This window comes from Desmodus rotundus, chromosome 8, assembly GCF_022682495.2.
Source record: "Desmodus rotundus isolate HL8 chromosome 8, HLdesRot8A.1, whole genome shotgun sequence".
Taxonomy (NCBI): Eukaryota; Metazoa; Chordata; class Mammalia; order Chiroptera; family Phyllostomidae; genus Desmodus; species Desmodus rotundus.
Genome location: NC_071394.1, coordinates 5,632,197 through 5,657,644, shown reverse-complemented (window position 1 = coordinate 5,657,644; position 25,448 = coordinate 5,632,197). Strand labels below are relative to the sequence as shown.

Below are 25,448 nucleotides of genomic sequence, written 5' to 3'. Positions count from 1 at the left end.
AGAGTGACTCTTAAACTTGAGTCTGCATCAGACTCTCCTGGAGGGTTTGTTAGACAAATTGGGTTGCTGGGCCTAACGCCCAGCTTCTGCTTGGGTGGGTCTGAGCGAGCGCATCACCTGTGTTTCTGACAGGTCTGCGGGCTGCACGTGAGAACCACTAGTCTATACTGCACAGAATTACCAACCTGGAGATAAGGTTTTTGAGGTGAACAGTGACGGAAATATCCAGGATTTATAATCCGTTTTTAATTCTTTATGTTAGAGGAAACAAGATGTAAATGCATTGCAAAGTGATGCATGATCCAGAAATACTTTTTTGCTCTTTTTTCACAAATTGGATCTGTTGACCTGCTTATACTTTGACGTGCTTCAGTTTTTTTCTTCCACTTTCTGCAAGTCCCAGCCCTCCCTGGCTGGGTAGTTGTTGTGGTTCAGGTCCTTGCTGCTGAAGACAAAACACTGTCCACGGTTTTAGTTAATCGTGGATTGACCTTTAGGAAAGATGATCTCTACGAGGATTTCGGATTTCTAGACTATATTCATTAAGTCACTTGAATTCTACAAGAAGCCTGTCAGGTAAGGGAGGATCTTTACCAGTTTAGAAATGACGGATTTGACGTCCTGCGATGTTAACCGTTCAGTTCCAGTTCAGCTAGCCAGAGGGGTCAAGTCCTGCAGCCAGGTCTTTTGGCTCCAAGTCTCATGATCTCTTACCACACCCCTTTGCTTCATGTATTGATGCCCCAATGCTTTGAGGCTCAGCTCCAGGAACAGATGGGCTCCGTGTTCACAGGGCATCCTAATTCCTGACTCACCCTAGTGATAGGCGTGTGTCGGTGTTTGAAAGGCCCCTGAGAGTCCAGTGTGCCCACGTCACTTTTGTTCCATGGAGTTACAGCAGGTTTGCCTACCCTAGAGTCTTCCTCCCAAGCTTAGCTTCGTGTCCAGCCTTCAAACTGGTGATTTCCTAGCCTCCTTCCTAAATGCACGATGTTGTAAAGTCCAGGAACCTCAGGCTTTGTGTGTGTGGGCTTTGCGTGTTCATATAATGGCACAGGCTGGACCAACAAATACGACAGTTTTATTTATTTATCTGACTTTTTAAAAGTTTTTTTTGAAAATAAATATTTTTTAAAGATTTTATTTATTTATTATTTGAGGAAGGGAGGGAGAAAAGGAGGGAGACATACATCAGTGTGTGGTTGCCTATCGTGCAGCCCCTACTGGGGACCTGGCCTGCAACCCAGGAATGTGCCCGGACCAGGAATCGAACAGGGGATCCTTTAATTTGCAGGCAGGGCTCAATCCACTGAGCCACACCAGCCAGGGCTATTTATCTGACTTTTGGTTGAAGCTCAACCATCACGTATCAACAGGCATCCTGCTCCCTATTCGTTACATCACTCCTGCTGAATATTATGAATTGTGAGATTTAACACTTGTCACATTATATAATGCTTTATTTTGTGGTGGGGCGTTGTTTAAAACCACTAGTTGGGAAATAATTTATCTGTCATGGAAGTCATTTCTACTAAAAAGAATGTTTTGTGCCCTGACTGGTGTGGCTCAGTTGGACCTTGTCCCCTGTCAGGGCACATGCCTGGGGGGCAGGTTCAGTCCTACGGGTGGGGGTGTGTGGAGAGGCAAGAGATCTATGTTTCCCTTCCTCTCTTTTTCCCTCCCTTCACCTCTCTCTAAAAATAAATAAAATCTTTAAAAAAATGACAAGAGAAGAAAAATGCTTCCTTATAAAAAGAATGTTTTGTAATTCTAGTTTTGCTGAGTAAATACATTGTTATGTATCACTGCTTAAAGGTTTTTAATTTTGTTTTTAAGTGATTTTTTTTAACTGAGGGAGAACATATTGTCCTAGTTTTAAGTTTTAAATATCAGTAGTATAGTTTTAAAAATTAATATGATATTGAAAAGGCAGCTTAGTTTTGCTCTTCTTCATGAGTCCTGGCTTTTTAGTATTTTTATATGACTTTATATTTGAAGAACTATTGACCATTCTGACCACTACCTCCCACAGATCATTAGTCAACACATAAATGTTTTTATTAATTAGAAATTGACATGCAAATACTGTGTTATTTCAGTAATTACAATTAACTCAGCTTTGAGAGGATTGTTGCAATAAAATTGAAGAAAGGATGTGGATATTTATATAAATTCAGTGTGTCTTAAAACTCTGTTCCCGCTCACCTCCCCCCGACCAGCCCTCTGGCACAAAATGGATGTTTCTAGTGTTGTCCATCACGGGCCTGCGAGGCACCGAAGGGCGGGTTTCCAACAGGAAGGGACGGGTGTGCAAGGCCTCGCCCCTTGTACTCACAGAAGGTGCCCAGCAATGTTTATTGAACTCTGGTGAATTGGTAAAGAACAAACCCAAAAGTTTTGGGGATACCATGAAATCTGGTTACCATTGGAGCAAATTATGATAAACGAGTTGTGACTTATTGGTTGAAAACTAAACATATTTGTCAAACTAGATTGACAAGTTTAATTTCATTTTTGAAGTCACTAAGTGTTTTTCTTAGTTTTGTAACAAATCATCCTAGATTTCCTATCTTAATTTTTAAAGTTATATCATGACAATTTTCAAACATCATAAAAGCTAAGCTACTTTTGCTTGTTTATTTTGTACAATATAATAAAATTTGGTTTTTTATATTCTCTACGCCTACAAAAACCAACTATAGGAATTTTACTTGTGTCAAAAGCAGAAGATTAAATTTTCAAGAAAAAATAAGCAGATAATATGATTTGTTACCGTTTTTATCCGTTTTCAGTAGCTCTTGGTAAGAGCCCCTGTACCTGTAACACTGCATTAGAGCTGGAAACCCTCGGTTGCAAGATGCAGAATACAGATTAGTCGAAAACAGCCCTTAAGGACAGGCAACCCTTAAAAGTTCAGGGTCCACCCCCTGTTTTCACTTGAAAAAACAGTAAAAATTTTACTGTTACTGTTAAGGATCCAAGTTCCTTAACCTTGCAGACCCTCTGTGACCTCCCTGGTAGACCCTAACTCGGGGCTCTGGGAGCATTAAGCAAGACAGCGCACATTAGGAGCCTATGATGATTTCTGCCACATGGAAGGCACTTGATAAATGTTGGCTCTAGAAATGATACTGTCATAAACATTAGTTATTCTAAGAAGATAGGACCTAATGGGAGAGAAGTCAGTGTAAATTCTTACAGCTTTAATCAATGGGCATATAAACATACATGACACTATAGTAGTAAAGTAATATTTTAAGTGCTAAATATTAAATAGAAACAGGTTGGACTGCACCCTGCCAGAGTTTCCTGTTTTGTGACAAAATTAAATAATAAGGAGTTTGGTCATGTTAGCCTGAACAGATTATATATAGTACATTAACTTTGAGTAAAATACTCGTGGCATTTCTTGGTAGAGTAGGAAAGGAATTTTGGGTGGTCCGATTCTTGTTGTGGGAGGTGGTAATGAGTATAGACGCCGTGGTGTAGGTGTTGTGATTTGGTCAGAACTCATGGTATGAATGAGTCTCTGGCAGGAGATTCAGGTGCTGAGGAGGTAGAAAGGCACGGGAGTTTAAATCCGAGTGATCTGAAATGAAACCTGAAGTTGAAAGGTGGCTGCCACAGGTTCAGAAGGAAAATACACAGCTAACTCTGACCTTACACATTATCTCCTGCAAAGGCTGTGGACAGGTAGGAAGCGTGGTGGCTGGATCTGTGTCCTAGACAGATCCAGATCCAGTCCAGGTGGCTGGACACAAGTTTGTACTGGATCTGTGTCCTAGGGGATGAGTGGACCTGAAAGGAGGACCTGAGGGATAATGCGACCAGACTCTTAGTATTCAGTGTTGGAGAGGATGTGATTTTGACTTCTTGTCATCAGAATGCTCTTGAAAGCTAGAGTCATTGTAGTTATACTTCATTTTGAAATACAGAGTTTGAATTAATCAAAACAGTTTTTCTTTTCAATGTGTTCTTAAGTGTAAACAGATTAACATTCTTTATTGAAAAATACTGTAGTATTATTAAGTGACATTGTCATTTTAGTTATAATCAGTGAGCGAATGAGTGAGAAAAACACTTTTGAAAATTACAAGGTATAATGTAAATTTAAAGTGCTTGTAGGAAGCTAAAATTTTGAGAAGGTTACTAGGTTATAAGGATATTAGCTTGCTTTGGATACATTCTACGTTAATTTTTATTATTTGGCAAATAATTCTCATGACAATCATATGTAAGGAAGTTCTTACCTATTTGTAGTTCTTTTAATATGTATTAGTCATTTTGTATGACACCATGTTAGTTTCTTGCTTATGAAGATGTTATCCACAGAACTGTTTTGAATTGTTAATCCTAACTCCCTAAGATTCTGCAAACATTTAGATTATATTTAAATCATATTCAAGTGTATTTCATTCTTTGAAAATTGAAGAACTCCCTTATCCAGGAGAACATCTAACTTCCATGCTCTTTCTGTGTGCTGCTGTAATAGATCTTTGTTGTGTGAGCCAGCTATTACTTTATATTGTAATTGCATTAACTTATTTTATTCCCTTTTTCTCTCCCTTTCCTCCTGAATTTGGTTGATTGGAATAATATCTTATTTGTATATGTAGCTTTATCCCATAGTGAATTAGAGACAGTATTTGTTGAGTTAAATGAAATGAATGAGAAAGTGTCAATTTTTAAATTTACATAAATTAGAAAATTTTTGTCTTATTAATATAAACAGAATTACTTATTGAAAATACGAGGTCTGTCCAGAAAGTATCCAGTCATGTAATAAGAAAAATAAAGGCATTTATTGAAGAAGATACAAGAAACAATGTACATAGAACAATGATGCCTCAGTCTCCTTCAAAGCAGGCACTTTGGGACCTCACACAGTTTTTCCAGCATCTCTTCCACTGTTGAAAACAGTCTACGAAATCTTTGTTGGAATCACCATCAGCTGCCCCATTGTATTTTCCTGAATCTGAAATCTCTTCCCTTTCAAAGGTGATTTTAGTTTTGGGAAAAGCCAGAAGTCACAGGACGCCAAATCTGGGCTGAAGCGGGGCTGAGTCACCTGGGTGATTTGATGTTTTACAAAAAAACTCTGCCTGAGATGTGATGCATGAGTGGGCACATTGCTGTGATGAAGCTGCCAGTCACCAGTTGCCTATAGCTGTGGTGGAGTCATCGTATTGCATCTCTCAGCTGCTGAAGAACATTGAGGCCGTACTCCTTATTAATTGTCTGGCCAAAGGGGCATACTCATGATGGACACCACCTTCCCAATCAAAAAGCACAATTAACATAATCTTGAACTTGCTGTGACTCTGCTGCACCCTCTGCAGTCGTGGAGAACCAGGCGGCTTCCATTGGGACGACTGGGCCTTCGTTTCTGGATCACAGCCTCAGACCCACCATTCATCCCCGGTTGTGACCTTCTTGAGGAAATGTGGTTCATTGGTGGTGGTTTGAATCAAGTCATTAGCAACTGCAGCACGATGTTCCTTCTGCTCTGGGTGCAGACGCTGTGGAATGAATTTCACCACGACACGTTTCATGCCAAGATCCTGCATCAAAATCTCAGACACAGTAGTTTTTGGAATCCCCAGGTCAGCTTCTAGTTCTCTGCGCTGTTGGTCGCCAATCTCTGTTGACTGCAGCCCGTGCATGTTCAACATTCTCAGGGGTTCTGCTTGCTGCAGGCCTTTCAGCACGTGGATCAGTTTCAACGGATTCTCGACCGTCTTCTGAAGTGTTTGTGCCCCACTTTTATTTGCACTGCACTCATTGCATCATCCTTGAAAACCTTGGAATCATCTGAATAGTTTCCATGGAGGAATGTTCCAGCTTAACACAAAATTTGATGTAGGTTTGTTGTTCTACTCAGTCATTTTGAATGCAACGGCTACACAGTACACATGCTCATTCAACAGCGTCTACGGCCCCCACTGACCAGTACAGTGAAGTTGTCATTGTTTACACGTGCGCATTCCAGTCCACGCTCCTTGGCTGCCAGGTTACATCGGTGTTGTGCGAACTGTTCTTGTTATATTAACAATGGATGAAGTTTTTCCAGACAGACCTTAGTATATATTTTCAATTAGTAATTTATCAGGGGCAATTTTGAAAAATACTTTGCCTTTTTGATTAAAATGGCATTTATTTAAATTGTTAGCTAAATCTCCAAGTGAATTATGATGTGTATTCAGTATTGTCTGGCCTCGCTTAGTGCGTTGTAACCTATCAGTGAGTAGTTCACAATGCTGTCCTTTGGCTTAAGCACAGGATATCCTAGGTTGATAACCTAGGTGGTTCAGTGTACCAAGGATTTTCTTTGTCATTTTGTCATGGTTGACTTTCTTTACCAATAAAGGTAAAAATCTGGATATGTCAAACTAGGTGACAAATCAGGATGAGTTCCCTAAATTCAAAGAGTTTGTTTTACTGTTTCTGCATGAATATAAAGGGATTTATAGAACCCCGTCAGGTTATAGTTCTGTCATAGCTGCGTGCTCATCATATCTTTCTTCCAAAAAGAATAGCACACCATAGATAGAGTGTTAATAGACGATGTGGCCTTCTAGAAGGCTTTTCTTTTTTGATCATGAACCCCTTTGAAAGTCTGATTCAAGTTGGGAACCCCACCGCAAAAGAATACTCACGTGCATCCAGGCCAAGCACACAGCGTTTTGCGTGCAGCTTCAGGGAATCTCAGCCTCCTGATCTGTTGGGTGAGTCAGGACCTGCCCGTGTAGAACAGTTAACAGAGTGAGCCAGTGCAGGAATCCATCTGTGACGGCCATTCCCATGTTAGGTTTCTTGCTCATGAGAAGAATGACCACAGTGATTCAAGAGATCAATTCAGAGATTACAGTAGTAGAATCGTATGTGTGACAGTTTTATTAAATTCAGCAAGAATCTTTATAAGGTCTGCTCATGATTTCTGAGTGCTGTTTGTTTCCATTAAGCCCAGTAAACTAGAAAGACCCAGTTCTAGGGTGCGTCATTTTTTTTATAAAGTTTGCTTAGAGTGACCTCTGTTCTCTAGGATTCAAGTGCAGAAGGCATGTGAGAGTGAGGTAGACCCAGAGCAATGGAGGCAGTTCCATTTTTTCTACACAAGTGAATATCATTTAAGCGATGCATGCATTTCAAAATGGGATGATAATAGGGAAGATAGCGGAGTTGTGCAGTATTTTGCAGTAACGGATGATAAGGGGTAAGAGAGCTGTATGTAGAATTTTGGTATTGATCAATCATATTGCTAATGAAGTTGCCTTCTCTCGGTCTCTTTCTTTTGAGCTCTTGAGTGATGCCAACGATGGTATCTTCTTTTTTCATATCGCTGATTGACTTAACCCTGAACCATCTTTCACTTCTCAAATCTTTCGTAAGTGTCTGGGACTCAGCCTAATCACTGTTACTGAACAGCTTTCCATGATTCAGCCATTTAAACAATGACAGAATCAAGCATTATCACTACATCTTCCAAAGTCAGTACCAAAAATCTAACGTTCCATTGACATTAAAATTATTATAAAACATAAATAGTGCATCAAAACAATGCTGTAATTCAAGATGGAGAGGCATTTGTGAATGTATTTGTTCCACAGTATTTTTCATTCACTTTGTATATCAAAGCATTATTCCTACGGCCATATGCTAGAACAGAGAAATCTTTTCACTGCAAAAGTATGTGTTAAACTGCCGTTTTGTGCATTTTAACACGTATAGCAAAGATCTTGATGTTAGGGTTTTTTTCTAGGGTATACTTGATAACCAAATGAAGTATAAACTTTACGGAATTCCCTGTTGTTTGTAGAATAAAGGATCATTGTATTAGTTTGCTCTTTCAGAGCCCTTTAGTTGGAACCGAGCTAACTGTCCAGTCTGCGTCCCACAGTTCTCCTTGTTCACCTTACTGTTTTTGTGAAGTGCCCCTTCACTCTCTGATCAGGAGGTCCTTGAGGTCTGGACCTGTCTCTGAACCCTCATTGTCTTGGCCCACTGCCCAGCCTCGGGCCACCGGCGATTTAAAGTAAATGAACGCCGAGCGAGGAAATGAGGAATGCCCTGTGTGGACACCTTACCTTTGTTCGCACAGTGTTCGCCAAGTGTAAGTCCTGCAAGTCCTCCCCCCAAGACCAACATAACAGTGTCTCCCAAGGACCTTTGGTGAGCTTTCCAGTTTTCTCTGAACTATGAATAATAGCATCTTATGTAAAATTTTTGTATATACCTACTAGTTTACCATGTATGATATCACTTTGATATAGGCCTTATCCCATTTCTTCGTAGGCTTTTGTGTCAATCAGTCTGGCTGTGTGACTCTCCCCACACGTATTTTGGGGCAGTCTTTATCTTCATCTGTTCAGTGGGGACTGTGGTAATACGCCTCGGATGATCTCCAGGACCCAGTGCGATAAGGGTTGTAAAGAGCCGTTGACACCGACTGTGAAAGGACACAGAGCCTGACGCACACCTGACTGATTCTCTGTCTGCTCATCTGACCGGAAGCATAGCTCCTGGAAGGGAGGGGTTAATGGTCTCTCCTTCTTCCTGCCAGCAGTACCTAGCGAGTGCCTTAATCTTAGTAGGTGCCCAAACATATGTTGAATGAATGAATGAACAGAAACTTGGACGTTCTTGATGATGATGATATTTATGACGCTTTTATTTAAGGTTCAAAATTGGATTTGCAAACATTGTAAAAATTAAAATAGATAATCGTAGGTATTTGTGTTACTTAATTCTTGACCATCATCCAAAGTTTACACATCTCTGGATGTTTATGTAAAGAGTATAACATGCTGTAAATTATCCTGAGGAAGTTCCCCAGAATGTAATTTTTAGCCTTGTTACATCTGGTATCCTTTCAGCCAACAGAATTTGAAATATTTTAGGAAAACTATAAGTTACTTAAAAATGCAATCCAGATTTAAATTATTTGAACTCAGATTTCTTTTTAAAGATTTTATTTATTTATTTTTAGAGAGGGGACAAGAGAAGGAGAAAGAGAGGTAGAGAAACATCAATGTGTGGTTGCCTCTTGTACGCCCTGTACTGGGGCCCTGGCCCTGACTGGGAATCGAACCAGTGACCCTTTGGTTTGCAGGCATGCTGGCACTCAATCCACTGAGCCACACCAGCCAGGGAAGATTCTGATTTTTTATTGAATTGAATTATGTGACACTAAAGATAATGTCCAACTCTGTTTTTTTGACTGTTCTCATTTTGAGAAATGTTTCAAGTATATAGGGTTGGGTATATTTAGAATGTGAAGGAACCTAAGAGCAAGCCCCTTATTTTTTATTCAAAATTTAAAAGATGTAAAAGTAAATATGTGAAATTAGAGGCTTTTATGTTTTGGGAGAAAGTTACCAATTTTTGTAACTGATAGAAAATCTCTTTATAGTAGTTAAGTGGCTAATGAATGTTGAAAAATAAATGAAAGCCTTATTCCTAGGTTTCCCTTCCTGCTCTGGACACTTGTATGTTGCAGAAAGCCAGAGCAGCCACAGCAGACCGACCTGAGCACCACTGCCAGAGAGCAGCGTTACAGCCTTGAGTCTAAGTGGGTGCGCTCGGTGTGTCCCCCTGAGGAGTATGTTAGTCTCCGTGTTCTTGGTCTTATGCTTTTTTTAAACAAAATCTTCCTCACCCTCACCCCCTCCCCGAAAGACTGAGGGTAAGATCTAACTGAAAGTTGTATTTGGGTTGACGGACCTCTTGGTTCTGGAGAAACGTGCAGATCATCTTTTCCTGTTCGTGTCCAGCATTTTCTGAGGGGCCGGTATGTGTCTGTCCCCGAGCTAGATGCTGGGGGATGCAAAGAGGGGCGTGACTCATTCCCCAAAGCTCACAGGCCAGAGTGTGCTTACCTCATGTTCCCTAGAGATCCCCCGTCCTGAGAAATGTTAATACTCGTGGCGAAAGGTTACACAGTCCTGTAAGTTTGGTAATAGTGAATGCTTTATCTCCATCTTGTTGATGGGGCCAAGAAGTCTTTCAGTGAAGAAAGTGGTTTAACTTTTTCAAGTCCAATATTTTCTCAGTTTATCTGACCACGGGACCCTTCTTTTGTGGTGCACACATTAACATCTCAGGTGCCGTAAATGCTGTGCAGCATGCGGTATAGGAAGCTGCACAGAGCTGAGTGTGACGAGGTGGGTGGAGTCAGCAGCGGGGAGGGGAGTCAGGGAAGTCTTCACACAAGTGATTACACGTTAAACCGAGTGTGGAATGATGAGCACACAGAGGAAGGCAAGGGCAGCTTAGGGCGAGGCAGAAAAAACAATGTACGAAAGCACAAATGCTTGACAGCACGGTGTGTCTCGGGAAACTCCACGTAGTTCAGTGTGATTCAACCAATGTAGGGGAGGAAGCTCTACCACAGGGGAGAGTGAGCCAGGCCCTTGGCTGTGGAAGTGGCTCGAGTCGCATGACTGGTCTATAAAGCAGGCAGTGGTCATTGTCTAGATTTCAGTTAAGTAAGGTCTATCACTTTATATATTCAAAACTAATTTTCCAGAGGAAATGAAAAATTTCAGATTCCTCCAAAACTAGCAAAAATATGAGATGAACTGTTATGGCACAGTCATCTACCATGTGCTGCTGTTAGTTCTTAAGTTTATTTAATGATTCTTAAAAAAAATTGAATCGTCTGTGAACATTTAACATAGTACATAAGGAATGCAAGAGAAAAGCGGTTACCCACAGGGGAGCTCCTATAAGACTGTCAGCTAATTTCTTAGAAGAAACTTTGCAAGCTAGAAGGGATTGGCAAGAAATATTCAAGTGATGAAAAGCAAGGACCTACAACCGAGATTACCCAGCAAAGCTATCATTTTGAATCAAAGGGCAGATAAAGAGCTTCCCAGACAAGAAAAAGCTAAAGGAGTTCATCACTACAAAACCAGTATTACATGAAATGTTAAAGGGACTTCTTTAAGAAGAAGAAGATCAAAAATATGTACAATAAAATGGCATAAATACTTATCAGTGATTGAATCTAAAAAACAAACAAGCAGAACAAACTCATAGACACAGAGAACATTTTGATGGTTGTCAGATGAGAGGGAGTGAGGGGGATGGGCAAAGAAGGCGAAGGGATTAAGAAGAGCAAATCGGTAGTCACAGAGCAGTCATGGGCTCGTCAAGTACAGCGGAGGAAACAGCGTAGCCAGAGAACAAATGCGTGACCCATAGGCAGGGACAGTAGTGTGGGGATTGCCTGAGGGGGCGGTGGCCTTGGTGGACGGGGACAAGGGGGGAAAGATTGGGACAACTGTAATAGCATGATCAATAAAAAAAAAAAAAAAGAATTATGAAGCAATTTGCCTTTTTAAAAGTTTAGAGTTCATTACATTTTCAAATTAATTGTAGGAGAATCATCACACATGAAGATAGAACAATATGCCATTTTTTGTTATTTTTATGTTTTTAAATTTAAGGTTAAACTGCACTTTCTCTACCACCATTGATTCTCATTATAAAATACTGGAAAATATGGAAAAATGATTTGTAAACACCACCTTTATATACTATAATATTCCTTTCATGGAAGTGGATGGGGGTGGGGGGCATTTGTACTAGTGTCAACAACAAAAATAAAGGAAAAAATACCATAATACTCCATTCAGTGGATACACTGTTGTTTGTATAGCCATAGTCTTCAGTTTTTCTGACCATGTTTTAGATGGTTTCTACTTTCTTTGTTATTACTAATATTTTGTATATGTAGTTCTAGGATTGGAAGTAATTGGGTGAAAAGGAATGTGTTCAGGACTCTTGTGCAATATTATTTACACTGGGAGTTTATCAAAGTGTTTATTTTACCAGGTATTGAGAATAATCATTAAAAAAAGACAAAAATAAGAAAGCAAACTTTGTTGACTGAATAGTTTAAAAATAGGGACCCATATTGTTTGGTTTGTGGTTTGCACAGTAAGTGATAGTTCATACTTTTTCATACTTTGTGTAAAGAAATACAAGAATTGCCTGTTGATATGAAGCTCCTTTTTATTTTTGAGGTATCCGTCACGAATTGAAAAAATTGACTATGAGGAAGGCAAGATGTTGGTTCACTTTGAGCGCTGGAGCCACCGATACGACGAGTGGATCTACTGGGATAGCAATAGACTGCGGCCACTTGAGAGGCCCGCGCTCAGGAGGGAAGGTCTGAAAGACGAGGACGACTTCTTTGTAAGTAGCACGCTTTTTTCATCTGCTAGATAGGCAGTGATACATTTTAAAAGGAAATCTATTAAAGTTTTCAAAAGCTCATTTTTAGTAAGGAAACTCTTATTATTATACATGGTATTGATCTTAAAAGTTGTTTAAACTAGGATTTTAAAGCTGGAGAAGAAGTTCTGGCTCGTTGGACAGACTGTCGCTATTACCCTGCCAAGATTGAAGCAATTAACAAAGAAGGTATGTATCTGAAGTGATCGAAGGTTTGAAATGGCATTGATAGTAGAGTTTTAACTGTATTTCTAATTTTAATTAGTGCCTAAATAAACTGTTTAAGCTGGTAGAGGTAAATAGATGGTTAATTTTTTTTTACTTTTCAGTTCACGGGCCTATGTTGTGTGCTTTTTTTTTCTACTTCCTCCTTCCAGTTGGTTGTCTAAGCTAGTTTTAGATGTTCGTTTCAGCCAGAGTGTGAGGAAAGGTTCGAGGCAGAGGGCAATTCAGACCAGTTCGACTTGGGAGTGAAAGACTGCGCTATTTCCTGAGGAAGGAGTGCGGAACTTCATTAGTTTGAGGGTTTCCTTTATTGCATCTTTCCCCTGTACTTTTTTCTTAATTTCTATGGATAACTGAGGGTTAGTTGCTCTCCAGTAACCTTTTGTGGTATCTAACATTGATGCTGAGCCATGAGAACTGTTGAAAATAACGCAGAAATCAGGTGTGTTAGTGCGGCATAAGACCAATCTCTTGTACAGGTAATGAATTTAAAAAACAACCTGTAGAACAATTACTTTGAAAAGGTATGAGAATATTTGAATTATTGGAAATACACTAATTTTTAAAATTTATTATTTAAAATAGCCTTTAAAACAATTGTGAAGTAATTGTAAATATATCTTTCAAGTTGGTAATACATTAGTTTTTCTATTGAATTATTTCTCAAACTCGACCACTCATTTTTTACAATACTAAAGAAGCACACTGAATGACAACTTCTTCGCAAGAAGGGCATTTAATCTAAGTAAGGGGACACTTTAAACTGATCTTGAGAGGCAAGCAAGTAAGTGAGACTCAGAGGGAGTGAAAATGCCTCTCTGCGGAGGAAACGGCATGTGCAAAAGAAGAGAGGCGTGCCGCTCGTTAAGAACTTCAGTCCCCAGTGTGACTAGAGTGAAGGGTTCCTTTTAAAGGGAGTAGAATAGCGAGAGAGGAGGTTTCATAGAGAAGCAAGGATAGGTATAGGTGTCTTATAATCTTGCTAAAAATTTGAATTTTGTCCTGGCTGGTGTGGCTCAGCTGGTTGGAGCACCTTTCCATAAACCGAAAACTTGTGAGCTCAGTCTTCAGTCAGGTCACATGTGGGAGGCAGTCTGTCAGTGTTTCTCTCGCTCTCCCTGTTTTCCTTCCCCTTCTCTGTAAAAGCAATGAAAAAAATGACCTTGGTTAAAAAAAATTTTTGAATTTTATTTGGAGGTGAAGGGAACCATGGAAGGGATTTAAGCTGAGGTTTTAAACTTACAACAAACTTGAGATAAATAGGTAAGAAGATAGAAAAACATTTAAAAAGAGTTATATTAATGTTAGGTGTGAAAATGCAAGTCATAGTCATTTAGCTAGAAATTACGATTATAACTTTACAAAGGGGGTCTTATTCCATTTATTGTTTCAATGAATTGAAATAGCAAATATGGCTGTGATTTTATTACGACTTGTCACCTTACTACAGGGAGAGTTGAGGGACTTCTCAGTGTTGCGGGTTACTTCTCCTTTCCTGGTGGGGCCTTGATCTCACTGTGCACTGAGGCTCCTGGAGAACTCCGTCATGGAGCCCATATTCCTGTGTTCTCTATACCTGGGCTCCCCCAGGGTCAAGTCCAGAGCCTAGCACAGAGCAGGCAGTTAGTAACCATTTGTAGAAGGAAAGGAAGGAGTAATGAATCAACTCTGTTGGATAATAGTATCCACCCCAAACAATACAAAACATAGCAAAACCAAACAATGTCATTTTCATTAAGAGCAATTTCTTTAAGTATAGTGAGCTTTGGGATTTTCCTTCCATGCTTAAAGTGCATCGGGATTGTGCATATTCCAACTCAGAAACAAAACGGCCCACGTTCTTTATCCCAGCCCGTCGTCTGTGGGCACATGGTGTGGAACATCATGCGTACTTTAGTGGCAGAGTGATGGTACTGATTGCAACTGCTGCCGTTTCAGGAGCAGTTTAAGCGAGCCCTTAGAGAAACATGAGCAGTTACAGTTCGTTCTTCAAAAATCTCCTCTAGAGGTACTCATGTTGTAATTTCTGTATGCCCCACGTGGTGGGTGAGCCTGCCCCTTCACCACCCAGAAAAGGACAAAGAGAAAAAAAGGCAAAGGAAGCCCTCTATTCACTGCAAAGTCTTGACAGAAGTAAACAAACGTGAACTTTTTAGGTATTTGTACTATGTCTGAGGTTGAGAAGAAGAGGCACATCGCTGCGGCAGGCAGGGCACTTTTCAGACGTGTGGGATTTGAAGACTGGCCTGTGAGGGGTGGGCTGGGATTAGGAAAGGAGGGGAGGCATCACAACAGAGCAGCCAGTGCGAGGGGGAGGGACACACAGTCGCGTGTGTTGAGGAGCCTGCTGTCCTCCCTCCGAGAACTGTGTTGGAGGTGGAAGAGGACAGCTGCAGGGGTGAGGGCAGTGTGGGGTGTACACGCAGTGTGCTCACAGGCCTCCCCGTGTCTTTGTCTCCTGGCTGTTCAGCTGATCGGTTTCTTTCATAACTTGGGTTTACATTTTTATATCTGTAATATCATGTATTACACTCATTATAGGAAAATATGAAATTCAGATTACAAAAAAAGAAAATTTTGTACATGTATGTCATTGCCTGTGTGCCAGCTTCAAAGCCAGTGATGTCAATTATCACATTTATTGTTTATATATTTTTTGTAACGGTCAGGTGTCTGTTTACTTAAAGTGACATGCTACTCTCATTTGTACAGGAAACGATAGAAAAATACTGGAATTTCCATAAGTACAAATTTACATAATTTATATTTTCTAATAGTACTGATTTTTATTGCCATGCCAGCATGCGGTCTGGTACGAGAAAGACAGCATGCTTTGTAAGAGACGTGCAGACAGAGCCCGGAGCCCTTGAAGAAGGATGAGGTGTAGTGGGGGAGGGCACGGCGAGGGGGGTGGGGCGGTGTGCCGCTGGGCTGCGGTCAGCTCACTGGCATCAGGTGAGCGTTTAGCCTCTCTGGGTCTGGCGGTGCCATCTGGACTGGGGGACTTGCACCTGGTGATGATCTGGGAAGTGTTTCCTGGCTTAAAAGCCCGTCCGTCTGTAATTCTGATTTGCTAGTACCTTGTCACCGAAGAAATTATTCTTTCCTGAGAAAATGGTCTTTTCCTTTATCAGATCTTTCTGTCTGTTAATTAGGGAGACATTTAGCACACTTTTATAGAAATATGACACATTTCTGTAAATAATTTTATCTTTGTCCCAGTGTATTATAACATAATTGACATGTTATTTAAACATATTTAAATTATTACAAAATAAGTTTTAAGATATTTCAGTAAAAATCAGAAATGCAACTAACTTATCAGGATTTAATTTGTGTACTTTTTTGAGGGAAAGAGGAAGTAAGCAAACGTGAACTTTTTAGGTGTTTGTACTATGTCTGAGGTTGAGAAGAGGCGGCACATCGCTGCGGCGGGCAGGGCACTTTTCAGACATGTGGGATTTGAAGACTGGCCTGTAGTTACTGTAGTCACAGATACTTATTTTTGTCAGGGCACTACTTTTTAGATTTTAAGTGTTGCTGTACGGTTGAATTGTATTTTCTGGTGATTCTGACTTGCTCCTCTTTCAGGAACATTCACAGTTCAGTTTTACGACGGAGTAATTCGTTGTTTGAAACGAATGCACATCAAAGCCATGCCCGAGGACGCCAAGGGGCAGGTAAGGGTGGGCAGGTAAGGGTGTGCAGCATCCCTGGCTCCCGCGGGGTGCCTTCTGGAATGGTGACCGATCGAAGTGTACATGTGTATTTGTAAAGCAAACTAATTGTAGGGTTATGTGCTGATAGCCCCAAATAGCAGCAAGAAAAAGAAGCTTAGAATGTAAATTACACACTTGATTTTTGCTTCTTTGGTTTTAGACCTGCTAAAGTTATAGGTCACTAGTTTCTGTTCCAGGTGAAATCCCAGCATCCACTAAGCTGGTGTTGTCCTATCGACCCAGCTGGATCGTGTAACCAGTCTATGGGAAGTGAGGTAAGTGCCTTTTTTTAACTTCATTTTGTTTTTCCTGGTATATAGTATCATTTAGAAAGTTAATTTTTAATAATAAAATTTTATATTGAGTTTCTTATCTTCTTCTTTCCTTCTGTAAATCATAGTCATTAATCTTCTCTAAAAGGCGCTTACCTGACGCTCTGTAGGCTGTCTGTGGTAGGGCTCTCTGGGCCGTGTGATGGGAGCCGTGTGTTACTGCTTTGGCGCTGCTCGAAGTGCGAATGAGCGGTAAGCCTTTGCAGGAGAGTCTGGGACGCAGTTAAAACCATGATTCCACTGGTTGACTGTGTTTCCTGAAATACTGGAAAGAAAGGTGCCAGTAGAAATTTAAAATATTTTCTTTTACGTTCTGCTGTTATTTGGGATTTTCAGCACCTGGACCTACAATTAATTTTAAGAAATTGAAAGTAAGCTGTAAAAATGTCTAATATGGAAATATGTTACATATTTGAGCCATACTATGCAGTTAAAAATGTCATCCTGAAACGTGTTGAAATCCCCTGGTCAGCTGCAGAAAGGGTATACGTTTAGAAATCTGGAAACGTAAATCATCTCATTTAAAAAAATGATTTTGGATATCTTGAGGGAAGTATGATTGTTTTAAATCACCAGGTTTCAAAAATTTACTTTTCAAATGATCATCTAGCAGAGTTTTTTCCCCTCTAATTAATAAGAAATGTAATTTAAAATGGAAATGCTTTTGATCAGTAAATTGCTGTGTTTTTCTACTTGTATGTATAAATAAAATGTTCTTTTAAGCATTCAGTGGTGTGATTTCTTGGTTTCTGCATAGAAACATTGAGTAAAACGTTGTGAATTTCGTTTAATAACTAAACAAAATTCTCTTTCCCTATCTCTGTCTTTCTCTCTTTGGTGCTTTAAACTATTATTTTGTTGTTCTGGTTATTCAAATGTTGGTAAGATGGCCCTAGCCCTAAAACTATTTGTTTTCCAAATCGAGACATTGAGCCAATTTAGTTTGCTGTAAAATTACAAGTAGTAAAAATTAACTTATTGGATATTTTAGTTTTAGTAAGTATTTGAGTCACATCATAAGTTAAATTAAAATCAATGCCAAAATACAAACTACTGAAAGATAGTATTGGTGGCAGTATATTTTCTTTAACTCTGCATTTTTCTTTATAATTTTAAATTACACGCACATTAAAATATTTGTAGAATTGTTTTTAATAAAATTATCTCATTTTATGAGTCTTTTTTCCAACAAGTTTTTGACTTGTTTTCATCTAGGGAACATACTAAATCAGATGTCGTTTGGGCAATGCTGAGAGAATCCAACTTTGCGTATTCTCGTCCACATCTTGAGTACTTTGAGAATCTCTTAATAAGATACACAATAAAATTTCTTTCACTAAACTAGCAAATAAGTGAACTATGCAAATGCCCTTCTCTAAGCTCTCTTTGGATTTTTCTCCCGTTCTTTTTTTCTTGAGTGGGTGCTGATGAAAAATTTTATATTGTAACTCAATAATGTTAAGGATTGGCTCCTTAAGGTCCTTTCACTACTTTTAAAACATACCTTGCGTACATCGTTATATTGGATTTTCGCAGCAAATGCTTTGAATGGCTGATATTTCTGTTTCACAGTTGAGCTATTCAGATCTCAGAGAACTGAGTGACTCAAAATCTCAAGCAACCGTAATGTGCAGGGTGGCTCCCAGCCCAGACTTGGTCCCAGGCAGGGCTTGTCCTAGTGCGCTGTGGCGTCTGCAGAAACCTTCAAAACACACATTAGCGCTCACTCATGTCTCACTCATGGAACGAGCACTCCAGGTATTTTTGGTAGTGAGTCTTTCCTATCTAAAAATGGAACAGCAGAATAATGGGAGAATTGTTTACTCGCACAACCGCATTGATCTGGTGATTAATGAGTCATGTGATCAAAAACTACTTTTCATACCTGCTTTCAGTTTTCAAAGGTACAGCTTGAATCTTGATTTCTCCTAGTTTTCTTTTTATTGGAGATGGAAAACCACTGGAAACAGAATGTATACCTGGCATTTTTCAGCATCTTTCTAACAACTTCAAATTTTCCCCATAGTGTACAGCCCAAAATTAAATGTTCTGTTCTTAATAAGTCTGCAAACATGTATCTCTGCTGGCTCAGCACTTGTATTTCCTTTGTCCGATGGTACTTTCATTTCTCTTTCTGATGCATTAATTGCTCTCTCAGTCTTTTTCACTCACGGTGTTTTTTCTTTCCTACCTAAATACCTCTCAAGGCTCACCTGCGCTATCTCCTGCGTTAGCTATGCGGATTGACTGTCAGGGCCCTCTTTCCCACCTGCGTGCACTCGGCTGCCGTGCTCTTGCTAGTGGGCTTCTTCAGCTTGGAGTCCCTGTTTTCTTTTTCCTCTGCCCCTTTCCCTGGCCAGTTCCACTTCCGGCTTGCCCTTGTCCCTCATTTTTCCTGAAGCCTTCCGCTAGTCTTCCTCTTCAGTCAAAATTAATCTTTTCTTTTTTGATCTCCCATGATATTTTGTTTATTCCACTACTGTCTTGCCTGTCACATTGTCTTACAGTTAATTTGATTTGCCTGTCAGTTTCTTATGGGCAGGACCAAAATAGCGGGTGGCTGTTAAGTAAAACTGGGGTTGGACAATACTGGTGCATCTTGTCTTTATTTTTGTTTTTCTTTACAAACTAGAAATATAAAACTTTCACAACTTTGTCAGAATTCACTTTCTAATAAGACATGTATTCGGACATAGTTTCTAATACTGGGAAAGCTAGGTGCACGTTGGGTGTTTTCCAGGTAGGAGCAAGGATGCGGCCCCTCCAGGGCCGGTGCGTTCCTGGGGCTTTCGGGAAGCAGCCTTTATCGGCTGCTGTCTCACGGACACTTAGCCTGCTTCCTGGCACATGTGGTGGCGTGTGTTGGGTACAGTCACATTGGGTGTTCAGTTCAGTCAGGTGGGAGAGTGAGAGGGACACAGATTGTTTTTGTTTCTCGTGGCGAATTGTCCTCACCACATATTTTCGAGACTGAGCAGCTATCAACTCGTATTGCTTAATGACCTATTTTGTTAACGTAAGCCAGGAATTAAACACATTTGATGCTGTGAAGTTGATTTTAGTTGCTCAGGCTAAGAGTTTAATGGATTGCTGTTTTGGTTGAATCTAAATTGGTGGTATATTTGACAGCTTATTGGCCTGAGGAGGGAATTACTCTCTATAGATATTACAAATAGTGATGTGTGTTTTTTTAAATCTTCAATTGTGAAAATTTAAATGTTAGCACCACTTCTTTACATCTTTCCATATTTTTATTATAAGCATTTTTAGTTAAAAATGAAAGAGTAAAAATTATTTAGCAAAAAACAAGAAAATATAATACAGGAAAAATAAATATTTGCATCACAGGAGAATAGCAACTACCGCAGGCCCCAGGAAGCCGTAGAGGGAGGGACATGAATCTGGACCCTGACAGTGGCACCCTACTGTGGTCAAGTCACTCTTTTTACTCCATTATTAATATAAAGCTGTTGTAATACATTGGTATCTGAGCTTTAAAAGCTTTAAAAATTAATAAGATCACACCTTGATTTCTATGAAGTTGACCATACTTTGAGTGGTATGTTTTTCCAAACAAGCAAGAGTAATTTACTCAATGAAATACATTTCTTTTAATCTTTGCAGAACTGCAACATAAACATTTTTCTCATTTCTTTTATGGTTTTTGTATTACGGAAAAGAAGTACAATTCGGCATTTAAACCCTGAAGTACTAAGGCGGAATGTCACGTAGTACTCCGTATTTGTCATCGGTTTCTTGTTATTCCTGAGAAAATATACCAAAGGAACATTTATTTGTTACTGAATATTTTTCTGTTTTACATAAGCTTATAAATCCAACTAATCCATTAGATTATTAAATGTGGTGATCTACCATGTGGATGATCTACCTTGTAAATATAATTAATTAGATTTTTAAATTTGTGTGCCTATGAAAGTAGCTTTGAAAATGTGATTCATGTTTTTACTCAGTGTAATTTAATTTTGATTAATTTTTAATGTTTCACATGTCTTGTGTTTTTCCTTTGGAGGATTGGATAGCTTTAGTCAAAGCAGCTGCTGCAGCTGCAGCCAAGAATAAAACAGGGAGCAAACCTCGAACCAGTGCTAACAGCAATAAAGATAAAGAAAAAGAGGAGAGGAAATGGTTTAAAGTACCTTCGAAGAAGGAAGAAACTGCAGCTTCTATAAGCACACCAGAAGTGGAGAAGAAGGAAGATCTGCCCACGTCTAGTGATGCCTTTGGTACAAAATGTTCTTACGTTCATTCCTATGGCAGTGGTAAACTCACAGTGAATAATGAGCAAGTTCAAACCCTTGGCTACCTGTAGTTTGGACACAGAGTTAGACTATCAGGCTTTTTCCCTAGTATAAATGATGGTTAACCTTTAGCGTTTTACAGATCTGAAGGTTAATGGTCTAATACGGGTACTTGATAATGGATGCTGTCAATATTTTTGAATAGAAATGAGAGAGGTTTTGATCTATGACTTACTGGTAGTAGGTTTTTGGGTTTTCTTTGTTTTATGTTTTCTAAAACCTTTTTAAGTGCTTCTGCATGTATTTCGATATATAATATATAATATGGAAAATGCAGCAAGGCACTCTCCTTGCTTTTTGGTCCTGAAGAACAACCGCTCAGTAGTTTTTATTTCTACTGTAATGTAACAGTCTGGAGGGGGTTTGTGTTTTTTTAAAGTTCCATGTCAAGCACTAGATTAAGCAGTTTTCCTATTTTAAAGAAACCATGTGTTTTAACTTTGGAGTCTATACAAACTCTCATATATGTGTTCTATTAAAAGTAGGGCTTCATGTAGAGAACGTTCCAAAGATGGCCTTCCCGCAGCCAGAGGGCACACTGTCGAGCAAGAGGAGGAATAACCAAGGCAACTCATTTCAGGCCAAGAGGGCTCGACTTAACAAGATTACTGGTAAACTACAGTGATTCTTTGGGGGGTGGAGTGGAGGGTTTGGTTTCGGAGTAGTTTGTCGTTAATAAAGCCAAGTATCTTTTGGGTTGTGCAACTGGTTAATTAGAAAGACAGTTTGTGTTCTTCAAGGTCAACATCTTTCAAGACTCCGCGCTTTGTGCTGTGCGATGTGAAAGCTCACACGTCTCCGACCCACCTCACAGGGGTGTTGTGAGGGTTGGTGGCCGACAGTTCCAAAGTCCCAAAGTCTCCAGACCACACGGTGGTGGGAAGGGTTTCCATAAGAACTGAATTATCTGCTTTTGTCAACCTGCAGTGACATAATGTCCGAGGCTCTACATACTGTATGTTCGTATTACTCTTGATCAGTTTCATTAAGGATAGTTGGAAAGATGAACAGTGAGGCTGTTAATTCCCCACGTAAAAGTACTTTTATAAGTTTTTAAAATTTCTGTCCTTATCTTCAGGTTGGTCTCTAGAATCTGGTCTTATTTCTCTGTGCTTTGTTGTAATTTAAGAAGTACAGTGCTAGGATGGTGAAAAATACTGAAAACCCTACTCGGTTAGTGTTCATAGAAGAAGGGATTTAAGTGCTAGAATGGAAGCCCATTACTTCTACACCTATTCAACCTAATGATTCTAGTCTTTAAAAGAAATTGTGAACATATATAATTTTTGTGAGCATTGTTAAAAGAGCAGTTAAAACTTTAATTATTCAGTCATATGTTCTTATTCTAAGGACAGGATGGTTTTTAGTGCCTTTGGCTTAATAAAGCTATATATAAACCTTTGTTGGCATTGTTTTAAGTAATTTGAAGAAGCTTGGTTACCTTGTGAGATCCAAGAATAAACGTAAGTGAAACATTTTGTCCATTTTCTGAAGAGTGGAAGGCCTCTGCAGGATGACTCTGGGGCTGAGGGTTCTTCAGAACCACCATTTTATTGTAGTATTTAAGTGATTATAATTGGTTTCAACAGGTGAGACTTCTTAGTCTTTCCATTTGTTAATACTATTTTTGTGCCTTTCTCTGATAAAGGATATATTTGGTCCCAGGACAGGAAATATTTAAAAATAAACTCATTCACTCCACCTTCTCCTTAGAAACTATTAGCTTTGGAGAAAGCCAAAGCTTGTCCAGGGAATGGTTATGATGGCGACTTGAGCTTCCATTTTGCGTGGGAAGGACGGACCCTAGTGCTGCGCAGTGTGGCAGAAGTGGACTGGTTCTTCCAGCTCCCGGGATGCCGAGGTCGAAGCAGCACTATTGGAGGAGCCCAAGTCGAGGAAGATGGAAGGGGCGCCAGCCTGACATGGCTGCCAGCTTGCCAGCACCTGGCTTCCTACCATCTAGATAACCTGCTGTTAATTCAGCCAGAATACTCATACACGTGCCTTACTGAGAAGTTCAAGCTCAACGTTTCAAGGAGTGAAAAAAGAAAACCAGCTCATTCCACACTGACGCATTATTTCTGCACGGCCTTGAAGAGACAGCAAGGGGCGGGGAGCGGTTTCACCCTGTGCCTCAAGGAGATGCTAAAGCTGGTTGCACAGCACCACCCGTCTTCCATGGGGGGACTTTGTCTTCTCTTCCCTTTGGGAATCCAGGTGAAGACATGACAGTCTGGCAGCGGTGGAAGAGCATAAGATTTTAGAATGTGAAACTGGTGTAATTTCTTCCCTTTCTTTACTCGGAAGATTTAAATGTATGATAATCCTTTTAATAGTTCATCTCTCTGCATCTAGTTCTGATTTCATGTTACAGTTATATCATACAAGAAGACAATAGACATGAGATTGTCTTTGATGAGTAAAACTCAAGCTTGCCTCTGTACAGTAAATTTTGTTTGTAGTCTGTGAAAACAGATGAGAATACAGAAATAGCGATTTTTGCTATGGAATTATGGGGTACTTTAAATTTACCAGGCTCGCTTATACTTACGCTTTCATCCCTTCGCTATGGAGAGGTGCAGGGCCGCGCCGGCGGCAGCATCCCAGCCTGCTCTGAGGGTTGCCCTGCACTCTGCTTTTTAAATAGTCCAAGCTGGAATTCAGTGGACCAACCACTGGATAAATTGGATAAATTGAATTCATGTATTTATTCACTCTTGTTCTTCCATATATATACATATACAGAGATTCGAAACATGAATTTTTTTTTTAGAGAGAGTGGTATAGGATGGCTTTTTTCATGTTTCCAAATGAGTAGACATTGAAGTTACAGAAGCACAATATATATATGTTCTTCTAGAGCCTTATTTTTCATTAGACTTTATGCATAATGATTTAGAACAGACAATTTTACAGGGAGAATCAGGAGTCCATATTTTAGACAAAGTTGCAAGCAAACTGCAAGCCAATCTGAATAAATTTAAAATATACATTGTCAGGGGAGTAGCAGAAACCTCAGCAGTTGGTGCATGGTTTGTTTCTAATAGTTCTAGGAGTTCCTACGAGATCAGCCAGCTTAGATTTGTTCGTGAAGCTTAAGGAATTTTAAAAGTAATTTTTAAAAACCACGAAGTTTGAATTGGCCAGTAATATGTTATTGGTAATAATATCAAGAATATTTGATTCTAATCCCAGGAAGAATATTGTGTTTTGGAATCCTGGAGTGAAAAGTGGGTCACAAATGTGAGCACTCTGCTCGCTTTCCCTCCCTTTGCTATACTCCAGGGCGCTCTGGTCTCTGTGCTGCTTATTCCTAGTGTCACTGAGAGACCGACTATATATTTTATAGCTGAAGTGTGGCGTATTGAGGAATTATAACTTTGTGGGTGGGATTCACGAATATTTGATATTCTGCTTCTACTTGATATTTAAGATACTCTATAGGTACATTCTTCTGGAGGAAGACCTGTTAATGATATGCTGATAATGCATATTTGCAAATAACTGAAGTTAATTTCATTTGCATCTATTTTCTTCCAATTAATTCTTGTTTTTGGAGTATATGACCTCTCTCCCCAGAACACCAGCAGGTCAAGAGAACAGACTTTGGATTGCCTCTTCATTGTTTATGTGTTCAACTCCTTTGTAAGGTGGTGTGCGTGTAAACGTGAAAGCTTTTTATTGATTGCATTTGAGGCTTTGAACTCACTAGATCCCAAGTATTGTCTTTTCTAATCTCATTCTAGGTAGTTCGTATTAAATGCCCCACTGCTTTTTATAAGAACATTATAAAGCTTTATTTTTCCTTCACAAACCATTAAGTGCAAATTGCTTTTAATTGGGTCTATAATATCCTAATTTAAATTCACAAAGTACAACTAAACTATTATTTTAAATGTATAGTACCTTATTTTTAATTTTGTAGTTGAGATCTAGTCCATCTATCGATGAGATTTCAAAAAGTGTTTCTACCACGTACACGAGAGGAAACAAAATGTAAGATGTATCTGATAGAGCGAGTAGCAAACATCTGTCCCGTTTCACTAGCCCGTAGATGTACACTCCTTCTCAGTTCCCCGCGAAAGAACTTGATTCTCTAATTCTTCTTTCTTCCTATTTCAGTAGTATTGATTCACAACAATATTACAACATTAGCTGGAGAAGAAAAACCTAGTGAATGCAGTGTTAAATGACTTATGTATTACTTTTTCCGTGTTTCAGTCTCCACTTGGTATTGTGTGCGACTTGAACAAGCTATGTATGGATTGTTATCTCAGACGGGATTAAACGTCAGTTTTAATCCCAATCATTGATGTGTTGACATTTTTTTTACATTTTGACTTTTCTATTTTAAATTATAGTTCTGGGTGGTAGATACTCAACTTTCCAATAAAGGAAAACATTTTTCATTTAAGAAGCCTAGTTTAACATTTGACTGCAAGTATTACTTTAAGAACACAATTTTAGTATTTGAATTCCTACTTAGACTATTTAACATTTTGAGAGAGTTATCTGAGAAAGTCAAGAGAGGTTGTGTTGTGGCTCTCTTGAAGTTATGTGGCATTTGGGGGGGTCACTTTTTTCCTCCTATTGAATATGCTGTAGGCAGCTTCTGT

The 25,448-nt window shown here is 39.4% G+C and overlaps 1 protein-coding gene across 14 annotated transcripts in view; it reads left to right on the top strand.

Annotated features, from left to right (window-relative positions):
* The window catches only part of PHF20L1 (PHD finger protein 20 like 1), a 64,859-nt gene that overhangs the window by 7,248 nt on the left and 32,163 nt on the right, over window positions 1-25,448 (top strand). For 4 of the 14 annotated variants that reach the window (XM_053929354.2, XM_053929353.2, XM_053929355.2 and 1 more), the window contains 7 exons: window positions 9,461-9,598; window positions 12,027-12,198; window positions 12,342-12,426; window positions 16,054-16,142; window positions 16,367-16,456; window positions 20,544-20,757; window positions 21,315-21,443. In XM_053929354.2, coding sequence (XP_053785329.1) covers window positions 9,461-9,598; window positions 12,027-12,198; window positions 12,342-12,426; window positions 16,054-16,142; window positions 16,367-16,456; window positions 20,544-20,757; window positions 21,315-21,443 — 917 coding nt within the window. Of the gene's footprint in view, window positions 1-8,292; window positions 8,588-9,460; window positions 9,599-12,026; window positions 12,199-12,341; window positions 12,427-16,053; window positions 16,143-16,366; window positions 16,457-20,543; window positions 20,758-21,314; window positions 21,444-25,448 lie in introns of all 14 variants that reach the window. The other 10 variants (XM_053929361.2, XM_053929360.2, XM_053929364.2 and 7 more) reach the window with 8 other exon arrangements.